The following is a 19,449-nucleotide window of genomic DNA, read 5'->3' as shown; positions in this document are numbered from 1 at the left end:
AAAACCACGCAGAAGACGGGATCCGCAGCTCCCAGATGCTGGGGTGGGGGCAGAATACGTACAGCTCCAGGTGGAGGTGTGGGTGGTGGAACGCAGCTCGGCGACAGGCGGACGGGGACCAGCCGACGGCGCCCAGCCGACCCAGCGGGTGCGGGAGGTAGGAAGGGGCGTCCCCAGAGCTCGGCTTTAGGGCGAATCCCCAGCCTAGCTCCGCTTCCGTACTTGCTGAGGGGACGAGATGAAGAGGCAACAGGGAGAAAAAGCAAGGAAAAATAAAGGAGAGAGGGGGGAGAGGCACGGGAGAAGCGGCGACCGCCTTACCTCAGAGCCCGCAGGCCCGGGGGAGGGGCCCTCGGCGCCGCTGCGGACTCCGGCGCTCCGGGAGGGCAGGTCTTCGAGAGCGGCGGAGCAGGCAGGCTAGTGTCCCGGCGGACTCGGGCTGTTTCCCCGTCGTCGCCGGCAAACAACCCCGGGGCGCGCCGGGTCACGCCTCAGCGCGCCGCCGCCACAGCGGGCCCGAGGGAGGGTTCGCGGCGCAGCGGCTCTCGGCCCGGGGCGGGCCAACGGCGCTCAGGCCTGGAGCTTATTGTTCCAGGAAGTCGCTGGCGAAGTCGGGCCGGGTCCGCGGGCTCAGCCCCTCCCGCTCCTCCCGCTCCTCCCGCTCCGGCCTGAGTACAACCGGCAGCTGCCCGCGCGCCGACTGGCGGCGGACTCGCGGCGGGTGCGTGTCTCTTTAAGGGGCCGGGCCTGTGCTGCAGAGGGGAGGGCGGGGTTAGCGTCGCTCCCGGTGTGAGTGTGTGGGGGAGAGAGCGGCGGGCGGGCGCCGGAGGGAGGGAGCGAGCGAGCGAGCGAGCGAGCGAGCGAGCAAGCGACGCGGGCCGCCCCTGCCGCCGCCGCCGCCGCCGCGGTCGGACCAGCGGCCTCCTCCCCTCCCCTCCCTCCCGTCGCCCTGCCGCGGGGAGGGGGCTCGCGTCGCCGTCTCTAGCCGCTCCCGATGAAGCAGCTGCCGCCGCAGCCGCCTCCGAAGATGGGGGATTTCTACGACCCCGAGCACCCGACTCCTGAGTAAGTATCAGCTCAGCGCCTTCCCGCTGCCCTCGGCCGCCTCAGCGCAAGCCGAGGGCGGCGCGTCCTGACGGGTTGTGGCGCGGGGAGTAACGGGCCTGCGGTGGACTCGCGCAGGCGGCGTGGGGAGCAGGCCAGCGCCGCCGCCACCGGCCCCTTGTCCGGGCCGCCGGGGACCGGCAGTTGGGCCCGGCGTTGGCGCCGCTACTCGCGTCGCAGCGGCGGTTGGGCCGGGCCGGTGGGGGAGGGGCGGCGCGGCCTCTGCCGCCACCGCCGCGTCTGCACCGACCCGGCCGGCCCGAGGTTCGGCGGTCTCCTCCGGCTCCTCGCGGCCTGCGCGGACCGCGCTACAGACGAAGGGGCCGAGTCGGAGGAGCAGCCGGTGCCATACTCGGCGAGAGGGCACCGGCGAGGGTAGGCCGCGAATCCCCGGGCTCGGGTGAAAGCCTGGCCCGTCGCCTGGCCTACCGGCGACGGCGGCTCCGACCGGAAGGGCCTAGCGTGCGTCTCTCGGCCCAAGGCGGCCGAGGGCCCCGCGCTGCGCTCTCGGTTTTGATTTTTTTTCTCCTGGAACTCGATCCTGGCCTGGTAGTGCTTCCGGCTTCATATTCTGCACCTTTGGCATTTCGGTTTTGTAATGGTGGCGAGGTTTGAGTGGCCCCAATGTTGAGGTGACACCGGGTTGGTTTTTCCGCCCGAAGGTGAAAGCATCCGCAGGGGCATACGTTCTCTACTAGATTATGAGATTTGCACACTTTCGGACACTCTACTTCCTTGGTAGCAGCAACCTCTTACCCTGAACGGATGACTTTCTACTCGTTTTGAAGACTTTGTTAAAAAGCAAGAATCGTTTGAGGATTCTCTAAACAGACAGTATTCTAGAAAACCGAAATATCGTTTTGCCCAACGGTATGTTTTCAGCCTAGGACATTTTTACTTTTCTGTTGTGGGTTGTGTCTGCTGCTGTATCTGATATCTCAAGAGAGCTTCCACTCCAGAGCCTGGATTCACTTCTTTCTCTGCATCCTCACAAGACTGTTGTTTTAAAAAGCTATCCTTAAACTCCATTTGCTGGTGTTGGTTGAAGTCTAGACCTACGAATATGACTCATTTCAAACTTAACAGTTGATAGGGATTTCAAATGAAATTCACTTTTATGACCAGAATGATTCCAAGAGATAACGTTCTTTTGACACATTTTACCTTAGTTTTGGTGTGGCTCTTTATAAGCTTTTGGTTTGAGACTTGGAAAACCTCAAAAAAAAATTCTGTATCATGATCCGATAAACGCTTATTGAGCACTTGTCCTGTCTAAAATAACATGCTAGCTCCTAAATGGGCTAAGTGGCTGCTTTCAGTTCCTTTTACCAGGTTGTTTGGTGAAGTCCAGAAGCTTTAAGTATCACATTCTTACAGTTCTTGGGGGAAAACATAATTTTTCATACTACGTGGGAAAATGGACTCAGAAGTGCATCTCTGATAGATGTGAATGTGGGGAGGAATCAAGAATGTTTTATTTTTTTTTATATAAGGTCTTGGAGTTTTTATTTTCACTGCTTTTTGGAAGTGCAGATTTCTAATTTCTAGCAGTGGCTAAGTGCTAAAATACACGTGTGTATGTGTGTGTATTAACCTACTTGGAGTATGTAAAGAATTATAAAATGTTTTATTTCATAATACTCTAAGAATTGAAAGGGGTCTCGATAGGAGGCATCCTAAACGATATCCCCTGTTTTACAGATGCCGGAATTGAAGCCTAGATAAGTGAAGTGACAGCAAATCCTATGAGGTAGTATGTATAAACTAGTTAGGGTTTGTAATATTGGAGAGAGAAAAGCGGTATAGTGGAGGGTTAAAGAACTTGGATTTCAGAGTCAGGCAGACCTGTGTTTGAACACTCGTTGAACCTTGAATAAGTGATTTGATCTCTCCAAGTTTGAGTTTTCTCATCTTTGAAATAGGTGTCATAATGGAAGCAACATCATAGGGCTTTTGGGAGAATCAAATGAGAATAACATGGAAAGCAGTTGGCCCAGAGCATGGCACGGGTAAGTGCTTCTAGCTGGGGTCATCAAGGAACACTTAAGAGGATTTTAAGTCAAGCATGAAAAGATTAGGTGGGCTAGAGAGGTGGTGCCATGGCTGGGGGGGAGGAATGACCAAGTGACCTCTTTAGACTTAAGATAGTTTGAAATGCTTCTTAGACACATGAAGAAATGAAGCATGAAACTTAAACTCAGTTTGATTGAAGTAACAGTTGGAACCTGATGTTCTGTGTTTGCCTTCTACCAAGTATTTAATCAGACACAGCTGTAAGACCTGGCTTTTCCTGTGGCATATAGGGTTGTGTTTCAGGTGAAAGTGGCTGTAATCACCTGAGTATCTGTGTTAGGTGTCTGCTGTTGGGCAGGCCCCAGGCCAGGTGTTGAGGGCACTACAAATTAGATCCAGTCAGAGTCTTCAAGGTATTCTTCTAATGAGAGACACAGGCAAGTACTTTACAATGATAGAAGTGCTGTTTTTTTAATAGGTGCATGTTTACTTTGTGCCAAACATAGGCATACTAGAGGTGAGTGGTGTACGAAACAATTTTGCTTGTGTGGGCACCCCTCCTAGTGCGGGGTGATAAACAATAAATAATAATGGAATGTTCAAAGTTAAGTGCTTTGGAAAATGGAGCACGGTAAGGGGGTTCAGAATTTCTGGGGTAGATGTTGAAATTTAAAATGAGGTGAACTGAGCCTTCTTGAGAGTGATATTTAGGCAAAGACTTAAAAGGGAGGAAGTTAGCCTCGTTAACATTTGGGGAAAAAGCTTTCCAAGTAGAGGGAATAGTTTGTTCCAAGGTGCTGAGGCCGACCTAGTGAGTTCTGCTCAGTATGGCTAGAATGGAATGAACAAAAAAGTAATAGTACATTATGTTGGGGTGGGGTACAGATTTCACAGGGCTTGGTAGAGGCTTTATAAGGACTTTGCCTGGAGTTTTCAACCAAGGAGTGACATGATATGCTTTCAGCTTCTAAAGGATCACTCAGTTTGTAGCGGGGGAACAACAGTAGAGGCAGGGAGACTTATAATTGTAAGGAAGCTAGAAATCTAGGAAGGAGATGCTGGTGACTTGTATCAGGGCGGTAACAGGAGATAGAAATGGTTGAATTCTGGATATATTTTGAAGATCAAACCAGTACGATTTGTTGATAGATCAGATGTGGCATGTAAGAGAGGAGTCAAGGATGATTCCAAGAGTTTTGGTCTGAGAAGTGAGAAAGATGGGGTTGCCATCAACTAAGATAGGGATGACCGTGAGAAGAACAGGTTTGGGGAATAGATTAGGAGTTCAGTTTTAGACATGGTAAGTTTGAGATGCCTGTTACACATTCTGGTTGAATTGATATCCAAGTCTGGAATTTAGGGGAAGGGTCTGGACTAGAGATAAACTTTGTAGTCATCAACTTAAGTAGTATTCAGAGCCACAAGACTGGATGAGATCACCAAGAGATCCAATGTAGAAAGAGAGAAGGACCCAGGATTGGTCCTTTTTTAAACTGCAGTGTTAAGAAGATTGATATAGTGGGCAGTGTTAACATGGATGGCATCCATAAACTTAGGGGGAAAATTACCTCTTCACTAACCTCTAACTAGAAGTTAGCATTCCTTTTAATTATTAATGTAAACAGCAAACTACAGTACTATTAACAGTACCTGTGATTTTACTGCTAGTACAAATCACAGATATTATATTGTGATTATTGTAGATATCTCAAGATATTATTTATGTTCATCATTACATAGAAATTACAGTAAATAGGAGATCCACCACTAGATTGTTGAGAAGCATATATATACTACTATATCATACATTTGAGTTTTTTGTCCCCAAGATAATTGGTCTCCTTTGTTTATTTCATATATTTAAAAAGCTGAGAAGGAATTTGCAGGCTTCATCAGATTGCAGAATGGTCCAAGGCACAAAAAATGTTAAACCCTTGAGCTCTGGATCCTAATTCCTGGTTTAGAATCTCACCTCTTTTACTTAATAGCATTATGAACCTGGGCAAATTTTGTAATGACTCTGTGCCTTAGTGTCCTTATATGTAAAGTCAGGATCATAACAGTATTTTCTACAAAGGGTTTTATGAGGATTTAAGAATTAGGACAGTGTTAACTCTTTTATTATTAGTATTGGATGGAAAGATGCAGCTAGAAAGAACAGTACTTTACAAGGCACCATGATATGAAAAGCATGGTGAATTTGGCAAAAATAAAGTTTATTAACTGGGAAAAAATACTTCAGCATGTCAAATAAAATATAAAGCAGTGAGGATAGTCGCGTTCTCATAAAATTCTCATAACTCATCTAAGTTACAATGGGGATAGAGATGCCATAGGAAGCCAACTGAAAGAATAACGTGGTCACCAGATTCCACATATGGTCTGGACCTTTAGTAGCTTTGCAGCCAGTACATAATTCAGTTCTTGTTATTTTATAAGAGAGAAATAGCTTTGTAGTGATTGAGGTACGTTCTACAGGCCAGGGTACAGTCTTCGGTAGGTACATGGGAGGCCAAAATATTACTTGGAGGCTTTCCTGGTGATCACAGAAAGCCTGGTGGAACTATCCTAGTACTTAGGATAGAGTATACCTCTCCAAAATTCATGTCCCTATTTGCTCTAGCCTTATCTAGATTTCAGGCCCACCATTCTTCTACTGACACACTATGTCTTTAGAAGGGTATCAAGCAACTGTTGATACAGTTGTGTTTTCCTAAGAAATGTTCAAACTGCCAAGACATAACTATCAATCATACTTTTCTAGTGTTAGTGGGACTTCTGTGTTTCAAATCTTCTCTGCCACTTTTCACTGTAGTGATTAATTGATTTAATCTATTCCCCTTTAAATTGAAATGCATTATGATTTACTCTTTAACAGATGTTTATAATAATTTTTCTTAACCCTGATATTTAGTGTTCTATGAGCATTGTCAGTTTTTTCAGAGAAGCTATAATAGTCATATGCTAGAATCATTAAGTTGACTAGCTTCATCATTTCTGTTAATTTTTCCAGGATACTATAGAGCACCTTATTTTGTAATGCATTAAGGACTATTATTGTAAGACCCTGAGAGACATTTCATATTAGAAACTGAAACATTTACACCTAGTGTAACTGAAAGTCAGGTTTAGAATTCTTCCTTTCCCTTTCTGAGAGAGATCCACTCTCTAGGGGGAAGGAATCTTTTATTTTGAAAAAAAATTCAAACTTGCAGGGAAGTTTTAAGAATAGTATAGTGAACTCCCGTATTTTCACCTAGATTGACCAGTAGTTGAAATTTCACCACATTTGCTTTATCTTTCTATATAAAAACACATATACCTGTGTTTGTTTATTTTTGGCTGAACCATTTGAGAGTAAGGTGTAGGCACCATTACCCTTCACCGCTGAATAGTTAATAGTATTACCTAAGAATAAGCATTCTCTTAGATAACCAACATGCAGTGATTAAATTCAGGCAATTTAACATTTATAATATTACACCTGATATATGTTCATATTTAAAGTGTGCCTGTTATCCCAATAGTGTCCTCTTTTTTCAGTCTGGGATTACACATTGGATTTAATTGTCATGTCTCTTAGTCTTCTTTATTTTGAGGACAGAGCTTTAAATTCAAGGTTTGAAGGTACTTTACTACTATTATCTCTTTGTACTAACCATCAGTGTGATATTTTGAAAACAATAACAATGTCTGGTAATAGTTTTGAAATGGTTTCTCTTTTTATTTTTATTTATTTATTTTTTTGGCCATGCCGAACGGCATGCTGGATCTTATTTCCCTGACCAGGGTTTGAACCTGTGCCCCCTGCATGGAAGCGCAGAGTCTTAACCACTGGACCACCAGGGAAGCCCTGAAATGGTTTCTTTTTTTAATTACCAAAACAATAAATGCTTATTGTGAAAGGGTAAGATAATATAGATGTTTATAGAGGAAAAAGTAAAAATCCACCTTTAGCATATCTTTCTGGCTCCATCTCTTCAAATCCCACATCCAAGAGGTAACCACTACTGGCAATTTAGTGTATACCTTTCCAGACCTTTTGTTTTTGTCTACTACACATATTATATCATCTACATACTTGCATTTACGTGTAAGATGTGCTTATCTTTTTTTAACAGGGAATATTCTATACTGTGGATGTACTATGTTAAGTTGCTTTGTTTTCTTACCGTGTTGAGGAGTTTTAAAGGGCCTTAGGATATGTGCTGTGTGGAAAGTGTCTCCTTCCAAGTATATCTGGTAGTTTATGATGGTGTTTTGCGATTCTCTCTAGAGTTTGATTCCTATATTTCTCTCTTTTCTTTTTTAAAATTTTATTTTTTTGTCCATGCTTATTTCTGTTTGTCCTGTCTGGTGCTGATGGATTAAATAGCTTTTATTCCTGCCCTTTGATTAGTTGGTTGCTTATTTTAAAAACTCAAGGTATTGAAGTATAGTCTATTGAAAATGGTTGATTTGAAGCTAGCCAACAAACTAGCCAAATGAAAATTCAATAGGTTTATTTTTTTTTTTCATAATGGGAATTATATTTGGAAGTGTACTTTCATGGATTCAAATGAGAGGCAATTTTTGTCATTCTTGGTTACCATACACTAATCAGGTGTTGTATTTGAGTCCCTTAGCTTTAGAATTAATGTATAATGTCCTTTATGTTTAATTTGGTAGTTTTTTTTTTTCTTAATCAAGCTCAATGGTTGCTTCAATATCTTTTCCAACTGAGCAAAATACTTTGGTCATTTAGATGGAGGTTTAAAGTTGGTGTGAATTCCTAAAGATGCTTTTTATTTTAGAATGCCTTTTCTGTCCGGTGCTAACATCTCACAAGTGAAAATATCCTTAAAATGGTGCGGGTATTGATAGGAATTTGATCGTGCTGGCAGGCTGCTACCAGGTCTGCTTACTGGGAGCACAGCTGTGAGCTTGTTAAGAACCTGGAGCAAGTGGTGGTTTCTGACTGTAGCTCTTCCTGCTGCCCGCTTTTTGCCAAGTACAGTTAGACTCTCTTTGGGGAGGGCTGTACAGTAATCACCAACATTTGCTTCATGATTAGCTCTTTGGAGACTCATGGACTAACTTGTATTTTGAGTCTTTTGTGTGATATTTTGCTTCTTGGTGGATAGTTGTTAATTACATAGGCTCTACTTTAGTAGGCGGAGGGTGCCATGTTTAAGATTTTTATGAATTTTGTATGAATGTAAATTAGAGCTAACATTTTTCATAAATTGTATAGATGGATGCAAAAACCTTTTTTTGGAAGTCCATTTTTCTGAACCTGAGCGCACACACAGACTTTCTAAAATTGCCTGGTTAAATATATAACTCTTCCATTAATTTCTCAATTCTAGTATCTATATCAACTCTAAAACATAAGCTACACATTTTATGGTACTGCTTCTGTGCTGAAAATTTAGTTAAGGATTATCTATAGTAAACAGTTGAATTTTGTTGAGGTACAATAAAACATTTTGTTAGAAATATGTGAAAATGTACTACTAAAGTTTTCCTCAAGGTCACCATCATAGGTATCTTATTTAAGCTTAAGTTTACTGTATCCATTAAAAAATTAAATCTGTTATGGGTGTATTATTATTTAGGAAACCAATTGTATAAATTATGAGAAATATAGTATAGAGTTTTCTTGGCAGATTAACAGCAGTTTGATGAATTAATGTTAATAACTAAATAGTAACAAATTGAAACAGTGGTAGTTGAGTATAAAACAAGTATTTCCCAGTTATAGAATGCTCACGTGTATTATAGAGAGACAGTGAGACTACCAAAAAATACTTGGTGCTCACCTTTCTTTGACTCCTTTTCTTTATTACTAGAGAAGATAATGATAGTGTCAGAGGATATGAAATTGGAGCAGGAGTTGGAACCTATGATAGGACATGTTTTTCAGCTGTGCATATGCTAGCTGCAAAATTTGTTAGCTATGTGGTTTTGTGAAATGTACTCATTGCTTAAGTATTTTAATTTTTTTTCCATATAAGTATTTTAAAAGATGTATTTGTATACATGTGTATTTTTATAATTCTCCAACTTTTAAGGTACTTTGTGTGGTTACTAATACACAACATCAAGAAAGACTAACATTTCATTGGAGCCTGTCTGTCTTAGCATTCATCCATTCTCTTGCATGATCTAGACTTGTTGGTTCTGTTGCTAGGACCTAAGGGATTTTGTAGTCCTATGTACCAGAAAATCCAAGGACCTTGATGAATATGTTTTAGAGACTTATTCTTTTAAATGGAGGAATCCCAGTGACTAGCAGCTGGGAACATAGTAGTATGTGCTTAGTATTGATAAATGTTTGAGTTGACCTGATTCTTCATAACTATCATTATTCTATTTTCCTCATAGAGTGAATAGCAGCATTAATAATAACTGACATTGAAAGACCATCTTAAATAACTATTAGATTAGGAGAGAGGAGGTCAGGGTACTGAGTGGTACGTGTTGAGCTGATGAGAGTGATTGGTGCTCAAGACACTTTTTAGTCTTCTTCTGTTGATCCTGGTGGAGACAAACTAATGAAAATTAGAGATCTCATGGTGGTGGTCTGAGAGAGATTATGACAGCTGCCTTTGGTGGGACAGTGTAGTGTGCTTTGTTACATCCCCCGCACCCCCCCCCCCCCGCCCCAGTCTTTTTAGTTGTTTTATACTTGTGTGTTTTCCGGAATGGATAACCTATTTAAGCTAGGCCCGTGTGCTTGACTCTTGTTTGTCTTTTATTCAAATCCTTCAGCTCAATAGTTTCATTTATCTCTTTATGAATATTAGAGGCCAAAAGGAAGTGAGGAAGCTACAAATGCAGTGATAAATCAAGGGGTGTTTTTGGATATACCATAAAGCTGTGACATTGAAAAATGGTAGAAAACTTGGTACTCTAAAAATTGAGGCTTTTGTTGTTCTGTAGGATAGTTGATGCTTTTTTTTAAGTGTAATTGCTTAGCTCTATAATTTTCTTTTTTAAAAATTTTTTATTGAAGTATAGTTGATTTACAATGTTGTGCCAATCTCTGCTGTACAGCAAAGTGACTCAGTTATACACATATAGATGTTCTCTCTTTTATATTGTTTTCCATTATGGTTTATCCCAGGAGATTGGATATAGTTCCCTGTGCCTAGGACCTTGTTATTTATCCATTCTAAATGTAATAGTTTGCATCTACCAACCCCAAACTCCCAGTCCACCCCTCTCCCTTCCCCACTTCCCCTTGGCAACCACAAATCTGATCTTTATGTCTGTGAGTCTGTTTCTGTTTTGTAGATAAGTTCATTTGTGCCATATTTTAGATTCCACATATAAGTGATATTATATGGTATTTGACTTTGTCTTTCTGACTTCACTTAGTATGATAGTCTCTAGGTCCATCCATGTTGTTACGAATGGCATTAGTTCGTTCTTTTTTTATGGCTGAGTAGTATTCCATTGTACATATATATCATATCTTCTTTATTCATTTCTCTGTCGATGGACATTTAGGTGGTTTCTGTGTCTTGGCCACTGTGAATAGTGCTGCTATGAACATAGGGGTGCATATATCTTTTTGAATTATAGTTTTGTCTGGATATATGCCAAGGATTGGGATTGCCGGATCATATGGCAACTCTATTTTTAGCTTTTTGAGGAACCTCCGTACTGTTTTCCACAGTGGCTGCACCAATTTACATTCCCACCAACAGTGTAGGAGGGTTCCCTTTTCTCCACACCCTCTCCAGCGTTTGTGGTTTGTAGACTTTTAAAGTTTTAATTAATTAATTAATTAATTTTTTGCTGCGTTGGGTCTTCCTTGCTACGTGTGGGCTTTCTCTAGTTGGTGGCGGGCAGGGGCTACTCTTTATTGCGGTGCGAGGGTTTCTCGTTGCAGTGGCTTCTCTTGTTACAGAGCACAGGCTCTAGGCGCACAGGCTCCAGAGCACAGGCTCAGTAGTTGTAGCACATGGGCTTAGTTGCTCTGCGGCAGGTGGAATCTTCCTGGACCAGGGCTCCAACCTGTGTTCCCTCCATTGGCAGGCAGATTCTTAACCACTGTGCCACCAGGGAAGCCCTTATTTGTGGACTTTTTAATGATGGCCATTTTGACTGGTGTGAGGTGGTACTTCACTGTAGTTTTTGATTTGCATTTCTCTAATAATTAGCAGTGTTAAGCATTTTTTCATGTGGTTATTGGCCATCAGTATGTCTTCTTTGGAGAAAAGTCTAGTTAGGTCTTCTGCCCATTTTTTGATTGGGTTGTTTGTTTTTTTGTTATTGAGTTGTATGACCTGTTTGTATAATTTGGAAATTAAGCACTTTTCCATCACATCATTTGCAAATATTTTCTCCCAGTCTGTAGGTTTTTTTGTTTATGGTTTCCTTTGTTGTGCAAAAGCTTAAAAGTTTGATTAGGTCCCATTTGTTTACTTTTGCTTTTATTTCTATTGCTTTGGGAGACTGACCTAAGAAAACATTGCTAGGATTTATGTCAGAATGTTTTGCTTACCTTCTCTTCTTGGAATTTTATGGTGTCGTGTCTTATATTTAAGTCTTTATTCTCCATGGCTGTGATTTTAAAGGGCATGGGAGCTAGTGCCTCTTATTTTACAGAATAAGAAAGGAAAAGAAGGCCCAAAGAAGTTAAAGCTATGCTCACTAGCTAGTTTAATGGTAGTACCACACCTTGAGCAAAAGTCTCTTCATTTACCAATTTGTCAAAGACTATCTTTTTAACTGTATTAAGAAATAATATTTGGAATAGCTGCCGTTCATAATCAGCTGGATTTCTATATTCTGAGTTGTTTTCCTAGAGGTCTTCTGGATTAGTTTTGAGGTGCTTATAATAGTTCAATTTGGAAGGTGCAGGGGATTCCCTAGTTGTGTTGGTTCTTTCGTCTGACTTTGCAGATATGTACTCTAGAGGATTAGAGTCCTGGACATCATTTCAGCAAAAGGTACACTGGATATGTGGATCATCCAGGTCTGCCCCTTTGGCCAAGTGCCTTTAATCTGAAATCTGCATTGGAAATGAGCTTCTAGGAACTCTTAATCCCATATGAAACTCAAGCCTTGGTTTGTTGTCTTTCCATAAACTAAGGAAAACTATGAGAGGTACACATGTAGAGAACTTGCCTTTTGTTGAGAGGCGTGATGTTTGTTTTTATGCCTTTCACGTGTCATGCATACTACTGCACTGCTGCTTGTGCTTTTTTTTTTTTTTTTTCCTCCGTCTTACCAGTGCATACTGCCTCCAGGCCTTGAGGTAGTCCTAGTTCAAGGGTGCTCTTAGGACTTTAACTCATAGTTTTTGGACAGATGGACACAGTTCATAAGTAGCAATAATGAACATATTTGTGGGAGCATAAGATGCCAAAGAGACGTTCCTCATTGCTGATACTAAGGAATCAAAGTAGTTGCGGATTAACAGGAGAGGCTATACAATCATGGTTACTTTGAAATAAGAAACTTGAGTGTAACTTGCTAATGTTTGTAGATGTTTTTTCTATTTGAAGAATTGTTTGGGAAATGGGGACCATTATTACTTTAACCTAAGTTCTCAGTTGAACATCATTAAGACCCCAATTCAATTAATCTCTGATTTAGAAATTTACATTATTCAAGGTTAATTTTAAAACCAGTGCTTATTTTATGGTGCTGTAGAGGTAGAAAGAAGGTACGCAAGTTTGGCAAATATTTAAATTGAACCCGCATCATACTTTGAAATTTCCCTGTTAGTAAATTTTCTTATCTTTAGTCTTCATTAAAAGAAAGTTTGAGGAGGGTAAGTAACATTGTTTTGTAATGTAAGTAACATTAACGTTTCAGGTTAGTTACATTATAGTTTAAACCTAGGTTTGCTAGAGTAATTTTTTTTTCTTTTTTTTTTTTTAGTCCATCAATGAACATAATACTTTGATTTTGTAAGAGGCACAATCTAGAACGGGGTTGGCAAACAGGCCACTGGGCCAAATCCAGCCTGCCTGCATGTTTTCGTACAGCCTGTGAACTAAGAATGATTTTATATTTTTAGATGGTTAAAAAAATCAAAAGAATAATATTTTGTGACATGTTAGAAATTTCAACTTCATATCATTTTATGTCCATAAATAAAGTGTTATTGGAACACAGTTATGCTCGCTCATTCACAGCAGTCTGTGGCCCCTCCCTCCAGTCCTCCCTCCATCTCTCCCTTCCTTCCTTCCTCTCTTTCTTGGCTTTATTGAACTTGTTACAATATTGCTTCTGTTTTATGTTTTGGTTTTTGGCCAGGGAGGCATGTGCGATCTTAGCTCCTGAACCGGGGATCAAACCCGCACCCCCTGCATTGGAAGGCAAAGTCTTAACCACTGGACCACCAGTGAAGTCCCTGTCTATGGCTGTTTTCACAAAAAAATGTTGGGAGTTGAGTAGTTGTGACAGAGACTGCAGGGCCTGCAAAGCCTAAAATACTTGCTTTCTGTCTCTTTATAAAAAATTTGCATACACTTGCTCCAGAGCACTAATGAACAATCATATAGCGAGTTTCTCATTTTCAAGACTGCTTATGTACAGTTTTTAAATGTGTTAGGTTTTCCAGAAAGCATGACCCATCCCAGTTTCATGCTTTTATTTTTATTATTTATTTATTTTAAAAAATTTACTTGTTCATTTATTTTTGGCTGCATTGGGTCTTTGTGCACGCGGGAGCTCTCTAGTTGCGGCGAGCAGGGGCTACTCTTTGTTGTGGTGTGTGGGCTTCTCATTGCTGTGGCTTCTCTTGTTGCAGAGCATGGGCTCTAGGCGTGCGGGCTTCAGTAGTTGTGACACGTGGGCTCAGTAGTTGTGGCTCATGGGCTCTAGAGCTCAGGCTCAGTGGTTGTGGCGCCCAGGCTTCGTTGCTCCGTGGCATGTGGGATCTTCCTGGACCAGGGCTCGAACCCGTGTTCCCTGCATTGGCAGGCGGATTTTTAACCACTGTGCCACCAGGGAAGTCCCCAGTTTCATGCTTTTAGAGTGGCTTGGTAAGAAGCCCCAACTTGGCATTAGAGTGATGATATCACAGGTTGGAATAATTACTTGTATTTTATGTTTCTCTTTTATGATAAGCTTTCAAGGAAAGAGTTTTAAACTTTCATGTTGTTCTTCTCATACTAGTCAGGAGAACAGAATTTAATGTGAGGAATTGGTTAAAAGCGTTTTTGGAGAACTAAGAAAATGAAAAGGGGACACTGAGGTAACAGAAAGGCAGAAGTAGCTACTTGCCCTAGGGCTGGGAGAAAAAAGGGAAGAGGGTGTGGTTACCAGAACCCAGAAGCTTGGAGTAGGGCCCCTCGTGGAGCTGAAATTTCCAAAGGAGGGGTATTGGGCAGCTGGTGCTTGTGTGTGAGGAATTGCAGTCAGACTGGTCTGGGATTTTGGAGAAAAGGTAGAAACTAGAATCAATGCCAGGATGAAATGCATTAATGGGTCCATACACATAGGAACTGTGACCAATAAGAAGGAGCATATATATTCCCTCTTATTTTTCCAGACTTTGATTCTTCCTGTAGCACATGCTATTACTATCAAAGGAGAAATGTAGTTTATAGGGTCCTAATCATACTTTAACAAACTAGAGTGTGGAAAGTGTGGGCTAGAAGCTGGAAGAAAATGTCTTAATAAATGGCATGTGGTCTAAACATATTGAAAATTTCTCAAAGCCCCAGGTAAAAAGTGATTGTAGTGTATTTTCAGGAATCTGGGAAGGAAAAAAGAAATCCAAAAGAAGATTTTTGGATGAGCACTGTGAAGCTTCTGGGAACCTTTTTGTTTGGTTTTGTTTTTTAAGGTCTGTTTAATCCCCACACATTGCACTCTTCTGGAGGCATTGTTTTAAAGTGAAAGCCTGGCTTTCTGTTTTCCTTGGTCTGTTGGGTACGATAGGGGTGAAAGGAGTGAAGAATAGAACTTTATTAGCAGTTAAACCCTAACATACAGAAAGTGGACACTTCCTGTATATGCTTCAACTTAGCATTGTCTACTAACCCAAAGTAGAAAAATAAATACTTACTTTCTCATTGCGGTGACTTCTCTTGTTTGGAGCACGGGCTCTAGGCACTCAGTTATCAATTATTTAGAAAGTAAGGGGTTCCAAATAGAATAAAGACAATTCGTGCATGTTCTGGTTTAGTTAGTGTTTCTCAAACTATCTGTGGTGAAAGACCAGGGTTTTTTTTTTTTTTTTTTTTTTTTTTTTATTTTTGGCTGCGTTGGGTCTTCATTGCTGCGCGCGGGCTTTCTCTAGTTGTGGTGAGCGGGGGCTATCTTTGTTGCCGTGCGCGGGCTTCTCATTGCAGTGGCTTTTCTTGTTGCGGGGCATGGGCTCTAGGTACGCGGGCTTCCGTAGTTGTGGCTTGTGCGCTCTGGAGCGCAGGCTCAGTAGTTGTGGCGCACGGGCTTAGTTGCTCCACAGCATCTGGGATCTTCCCGGACCAGGGCCCGAACCTGTGTCCCCTGCATTGGTAGGTGGATTCGTAACCACTGCACCACCAGGGAAGCCCCATGCTTATTTTCTAGTAGTGAAGACTATTGTTAGAGAATATTTCAAATACGTAATTCAGATAGCTCACAGTTCTTATTTGTTGAGCACTATGTGGCAGGTGCTCTATGGAGGGTTTCACTATTTATTTTTTTAACTGAAGTGTAGTTGATTTACAGTATTGTGTTAGTTTCAGGTGTACAGCATAGTGATTTGGTTTTTTTGCAGATTATATTCCATTATAGGTTATATTACAAGATACTGGGTATAATTCTCTGTGCTCTACAGTAAATCCCTGTTGCTTATCTATTTTATGTATAGTAGTTTGTATCTGTTAATCCTATACTCCTCATTTGTCCCCTCCCCACCTTGGTAACCATAAATCTGTTTTCTGTGTCTTTTTCTGTTTTGTATAAAGATTCATTTGTATTATTTTTTAGATTGTACATATAAGTGATATCATGTAGTATTTGTCTTTGTCTGGTTTATTTCACTAAGCATAATATTCTTTAGGTCCATCCACATTGCTACAAGTGGCAATATTTCATTCTTTTTTATGGCTGAGTAATACTCCACTGTATGTATATATCCCATCGTCTTAAGCCAGTCTTCTGTTGATGGGCACTTGGGTTGCTTCCATGTCTTAGCTATTGTAAATAGTGCTGCTGTGAACGTTGGTGTATATGTATCTTTTCGAATTAGAGTTTTCATTTTTTCCGGATATATTCCCAGGAGTGGAATCGCTGGATCGTACTGTAGTTCTATTTTTAGTTTTTTAAGGAACCTCCATACTGTTTTCCATAGTGGCTGCACCAAGTTACATTCCCACCAACAGTGTATAAGGGTTCCCTTTTATCTACATCCTCTCTAGCATTATTTGTAGACTTTTTGATGATGGGCATTCTGCCCCGTTTGAAGTGATACCTTATTGTGCTTTTGATTTGCATTTCTCTAATAATTAGCAATGTTGAACATCTTTTCATGTACCTGTTAGCCATCTGTATGTCTTTTTTGGGGGGGAAATGTCTAGATTTAGGTCTTCTGCCCATATTTTGATTGGGTTGTTCTTTCTGATACTGAGTTGTATAAGCTGTTTGTATGTTTTGAATATTAGCCCCTTGTCCGTTGCATTGTTTGCAGATATTTTCTGTATAGAGGATTTTAAATAGATATTCTCTGCTCATCATCTTTGAAGTAATTACAGTACTACTATCTCAGTTTTATAGATAATCTGTTTGGCCACCGTTTCTCTTAGCATCTTAGGTTAAAAAGTGTTAAAAAGTATTGGAGTTGGTTTTCAAATCCAGTTTTCTGACTTTTCAAGCTTTTGCTCTTACATATTACTCTGTTATGCCTCCTCATCAGGTGTTTTTTTTTTTTTTTTTTTTTTGCGGTATGCGGGCCTCTCACTGCTGTGGCCCCTCCCGTTGCGGAGCGCAGGCTCCGGACGCGCAGGCCCAGCGGCCATGGCTCACGGGCCCAGCCGCTCCGCGGCATATGGGATCCTCCCAGACCGGGGCACGAACCCGTATCCCCTGCATCGGCAGGCGGACTCTCAACCACTGCGCCACCAGGGAGGCCCTCATCAGGTGTTTTGAAAACATATAATGGGGGAGAAGAGGAATTGGATGGAGCATGCCTTCTGGACAGAAGGCCCTAGAACAGAAAAGTTTGGCTGAACCGTGTACTAGTTAGTGTTTACATAGTGTCAGCTTTGATTTTCAGTGCTCTCATCGGTGTAGATGGTAGGCATGAAAACCAGCTGCCTAGTTCAACTTCTGGATATGGTATTAGTTACTGTTGTTAATTCTAAGTCATAGTCCTGTCATAGTCCTTTTATCATTTTATTTTACCCTTTGTTGTTTCTCTGTGAGGTGTGCATCTGCCTTGTCAACTTGCAGTATTTCTTTGTCATAGAGCATAGGATTTGACCTCTTACAGTGAGTTGTTTATGTCACTTACTGCCCCTCTGTGATGGCGGGAATATTTTAGAGTGGGTAGGGACTTGACGGCTAGGGCTGTAGATGAGCTGCATTTTCTAAATTGTAATATAGTATAACTTGACATTTGAGATACAAAACAAAACAAAAAACCCATGATATATAAGTTCTGATAAAATTCTATTTTATGGAATAGCTAGCTTTATTATCATTATACATTATTATTATAATATAGTATTTATCTGGAATTTGGTATATGGAAGTGGAAATTGCATCCAGACTTCTCATTTGCAAAATGATGTACAAAATCCTTTATTGTTCTTAGGTTTACCTTGAGAACTCAAAAGATAATTTTCGCACGAAATGAAAATTTAGCACAGTGGTGCCTTATCCAGAGAGATTGGCAAATGGGTGGAAAATGGATTCAAATATTCAGAATATTAATATTCTCCTTCCCAAACACAAAACAGTTTTATATTTACCATTGCTGAGGGTTTTTTTAAGTTTCTCACTTTGAATCTTTTCAAATAAAATGACTCTAAAGTAGGGACTTCCCTGGTGGTCCAGTGGCTAAGGTCCCACGCTCCCAATGCAGGGGGCCCAGGTTTGATCCCTGGTCAGGGAACTAGGTCCCACCTGCCACATCTAAGAGTTCGCAGGCTGCAACTACAGATCCTACATGCCGCAACTAGGACCTGGAGCAGCCAAGTAAATAAATAAATATATTTTTTAAATGACTCTAAAGTACAACTGTGTATTGATGTTATTTGGCAAAAGTTAATTTATGGAAAATACTTCCCATCATAGCATAATGTTTACTGTGGTTACATATTTATGATTTTTTTGTGGGGGAGGATTATTGTTGGGGAGTTAAATTCTTACAACCATAGAGATAAATGCTGAATCAGATGGGTGAATCCTGGTGATTACTTTTGCTTGGGTCAGGGGATTAATGCTTAGCCACAACCTGGTAAATGGGCCTTAATTGTGGGTAAGTGGGTGATTGGATGGTAACAGGAATACATATCTTTTGCCAGCACACTTCTCTGCTTGCTGCATGTGCACACGTGGTCTCCTGTTGTTTACTTGTTTGGAGATTTGTTATCCTCTTTCATATTGCAATTAAAAATTAAAAATTTTTTATTATGGAAAACTTCAAACATTCATACAAGAGAGAATGGTATAATGAATACCCCTTGCCCCTGCCCAGTGTACTCATCCAGCTTCAACAGTTATTAACGTTTTGCCATTCTAGTTTCATCTGTCCCCTACTTTTTTGTTGTTGTTACTGGAATATTTTAAAGCATGCCAGCTAGTCTCTCATTTCATACTTTAATATATAGAAGTGAGAGGCTTTAAAAATAACCACAATGCCATTATCATATCTAATGCAATTGGCAGGAAATATTTAATGTTATTTAGTACACCATCCCTGTTCATTTTTTTAAAAAAAATAGTTATGTAATTTTTTAAAAGAATTTTAAAAAATATTTATTTATTTGGCTGCATTAGGTCTTAGTTGTGGCACACGGCATCTTCGTTGCTGCATGCAGGATCTTTCATTGTGGCGCACAGCCTTCTCTCTAGTTGTGGCTCATGGGCTCCATAGAGCGCTGGCTCAGTAGTTGTGGTGCAAAGGCCCAGTTGCCCTGCGGCATGTGGGGTCCGATCAGGTTCCCTGGCCAGGGATTGAACGTCCCTGCTTTGGAAGGTGGATTCTTAACCACTGGACCACCAGGGAAGTTCCATTATGTGACTACTAGATTTCAAATCTCTCTTAATCTGTGATAGTCTCCTTATATGTTTGCTATATAATTTTTTGAGACTGGTAGTTACATCAGACCCCTCACCCCCATGACTGCCAGTAGTTTATCAGTTACCTATTGCATCATATGTGGGGGGCACATA

At 41.2% G+C, this 19,449-nt stretch overlaps 1 protein-coding gene across 3 annotated transcripts in view; it reads left to right on the top strand.

The window, feature by feature from the left end:
• The first annotated feature begins 832 nt into the window (after window positions 1-832).
• The window catches only part of SETD2 (SET domain containing 2, histone lysine methyltransferase), a 122,559-nt gene continuing 103,942 nt past the window's right edge, over window positions 833-19,449 (top strand). For all 3 annotated transcript variants that reach the window (XR_009533525.1, XM_060109191.1, XM_060109192.1), the window contains exon 1: window positions 833-1,066. Coding sequence is in view for 2 of the 3 variants with exons in the window: in XM_060109191.1 (XP_059965174.1) it covers window positions 995-1,066 (72 nt within the window). In the remaining variant the exon portion in view is untranslated. The remainder of the gene's footprint in view (window positions 1,067-19,449) is intronic.

The sequence above is a fragment of the Mesoplodon densirostris genome, chromosome 10, assembly GCF_025265405.1.
Source record: "Mesoplodon densirostris isolate mMesDen1 chromosome 10, mMesDen1 primary haplotype, whole genome shotgun sequence".
Taxonomy (NCBI): domain Eukaryota; kingdom Metazoa; phylum Chordata; class Mammalia; order Artiodactyla; family Ziphiidae; genus Mesoplodon; species Mesoplodon densirostris.
The sequence above is the reverse complement of the archived record's forward strand: the minus strand, read 5'-3'. Positions and strand labels throughout refer to the sequence as shown.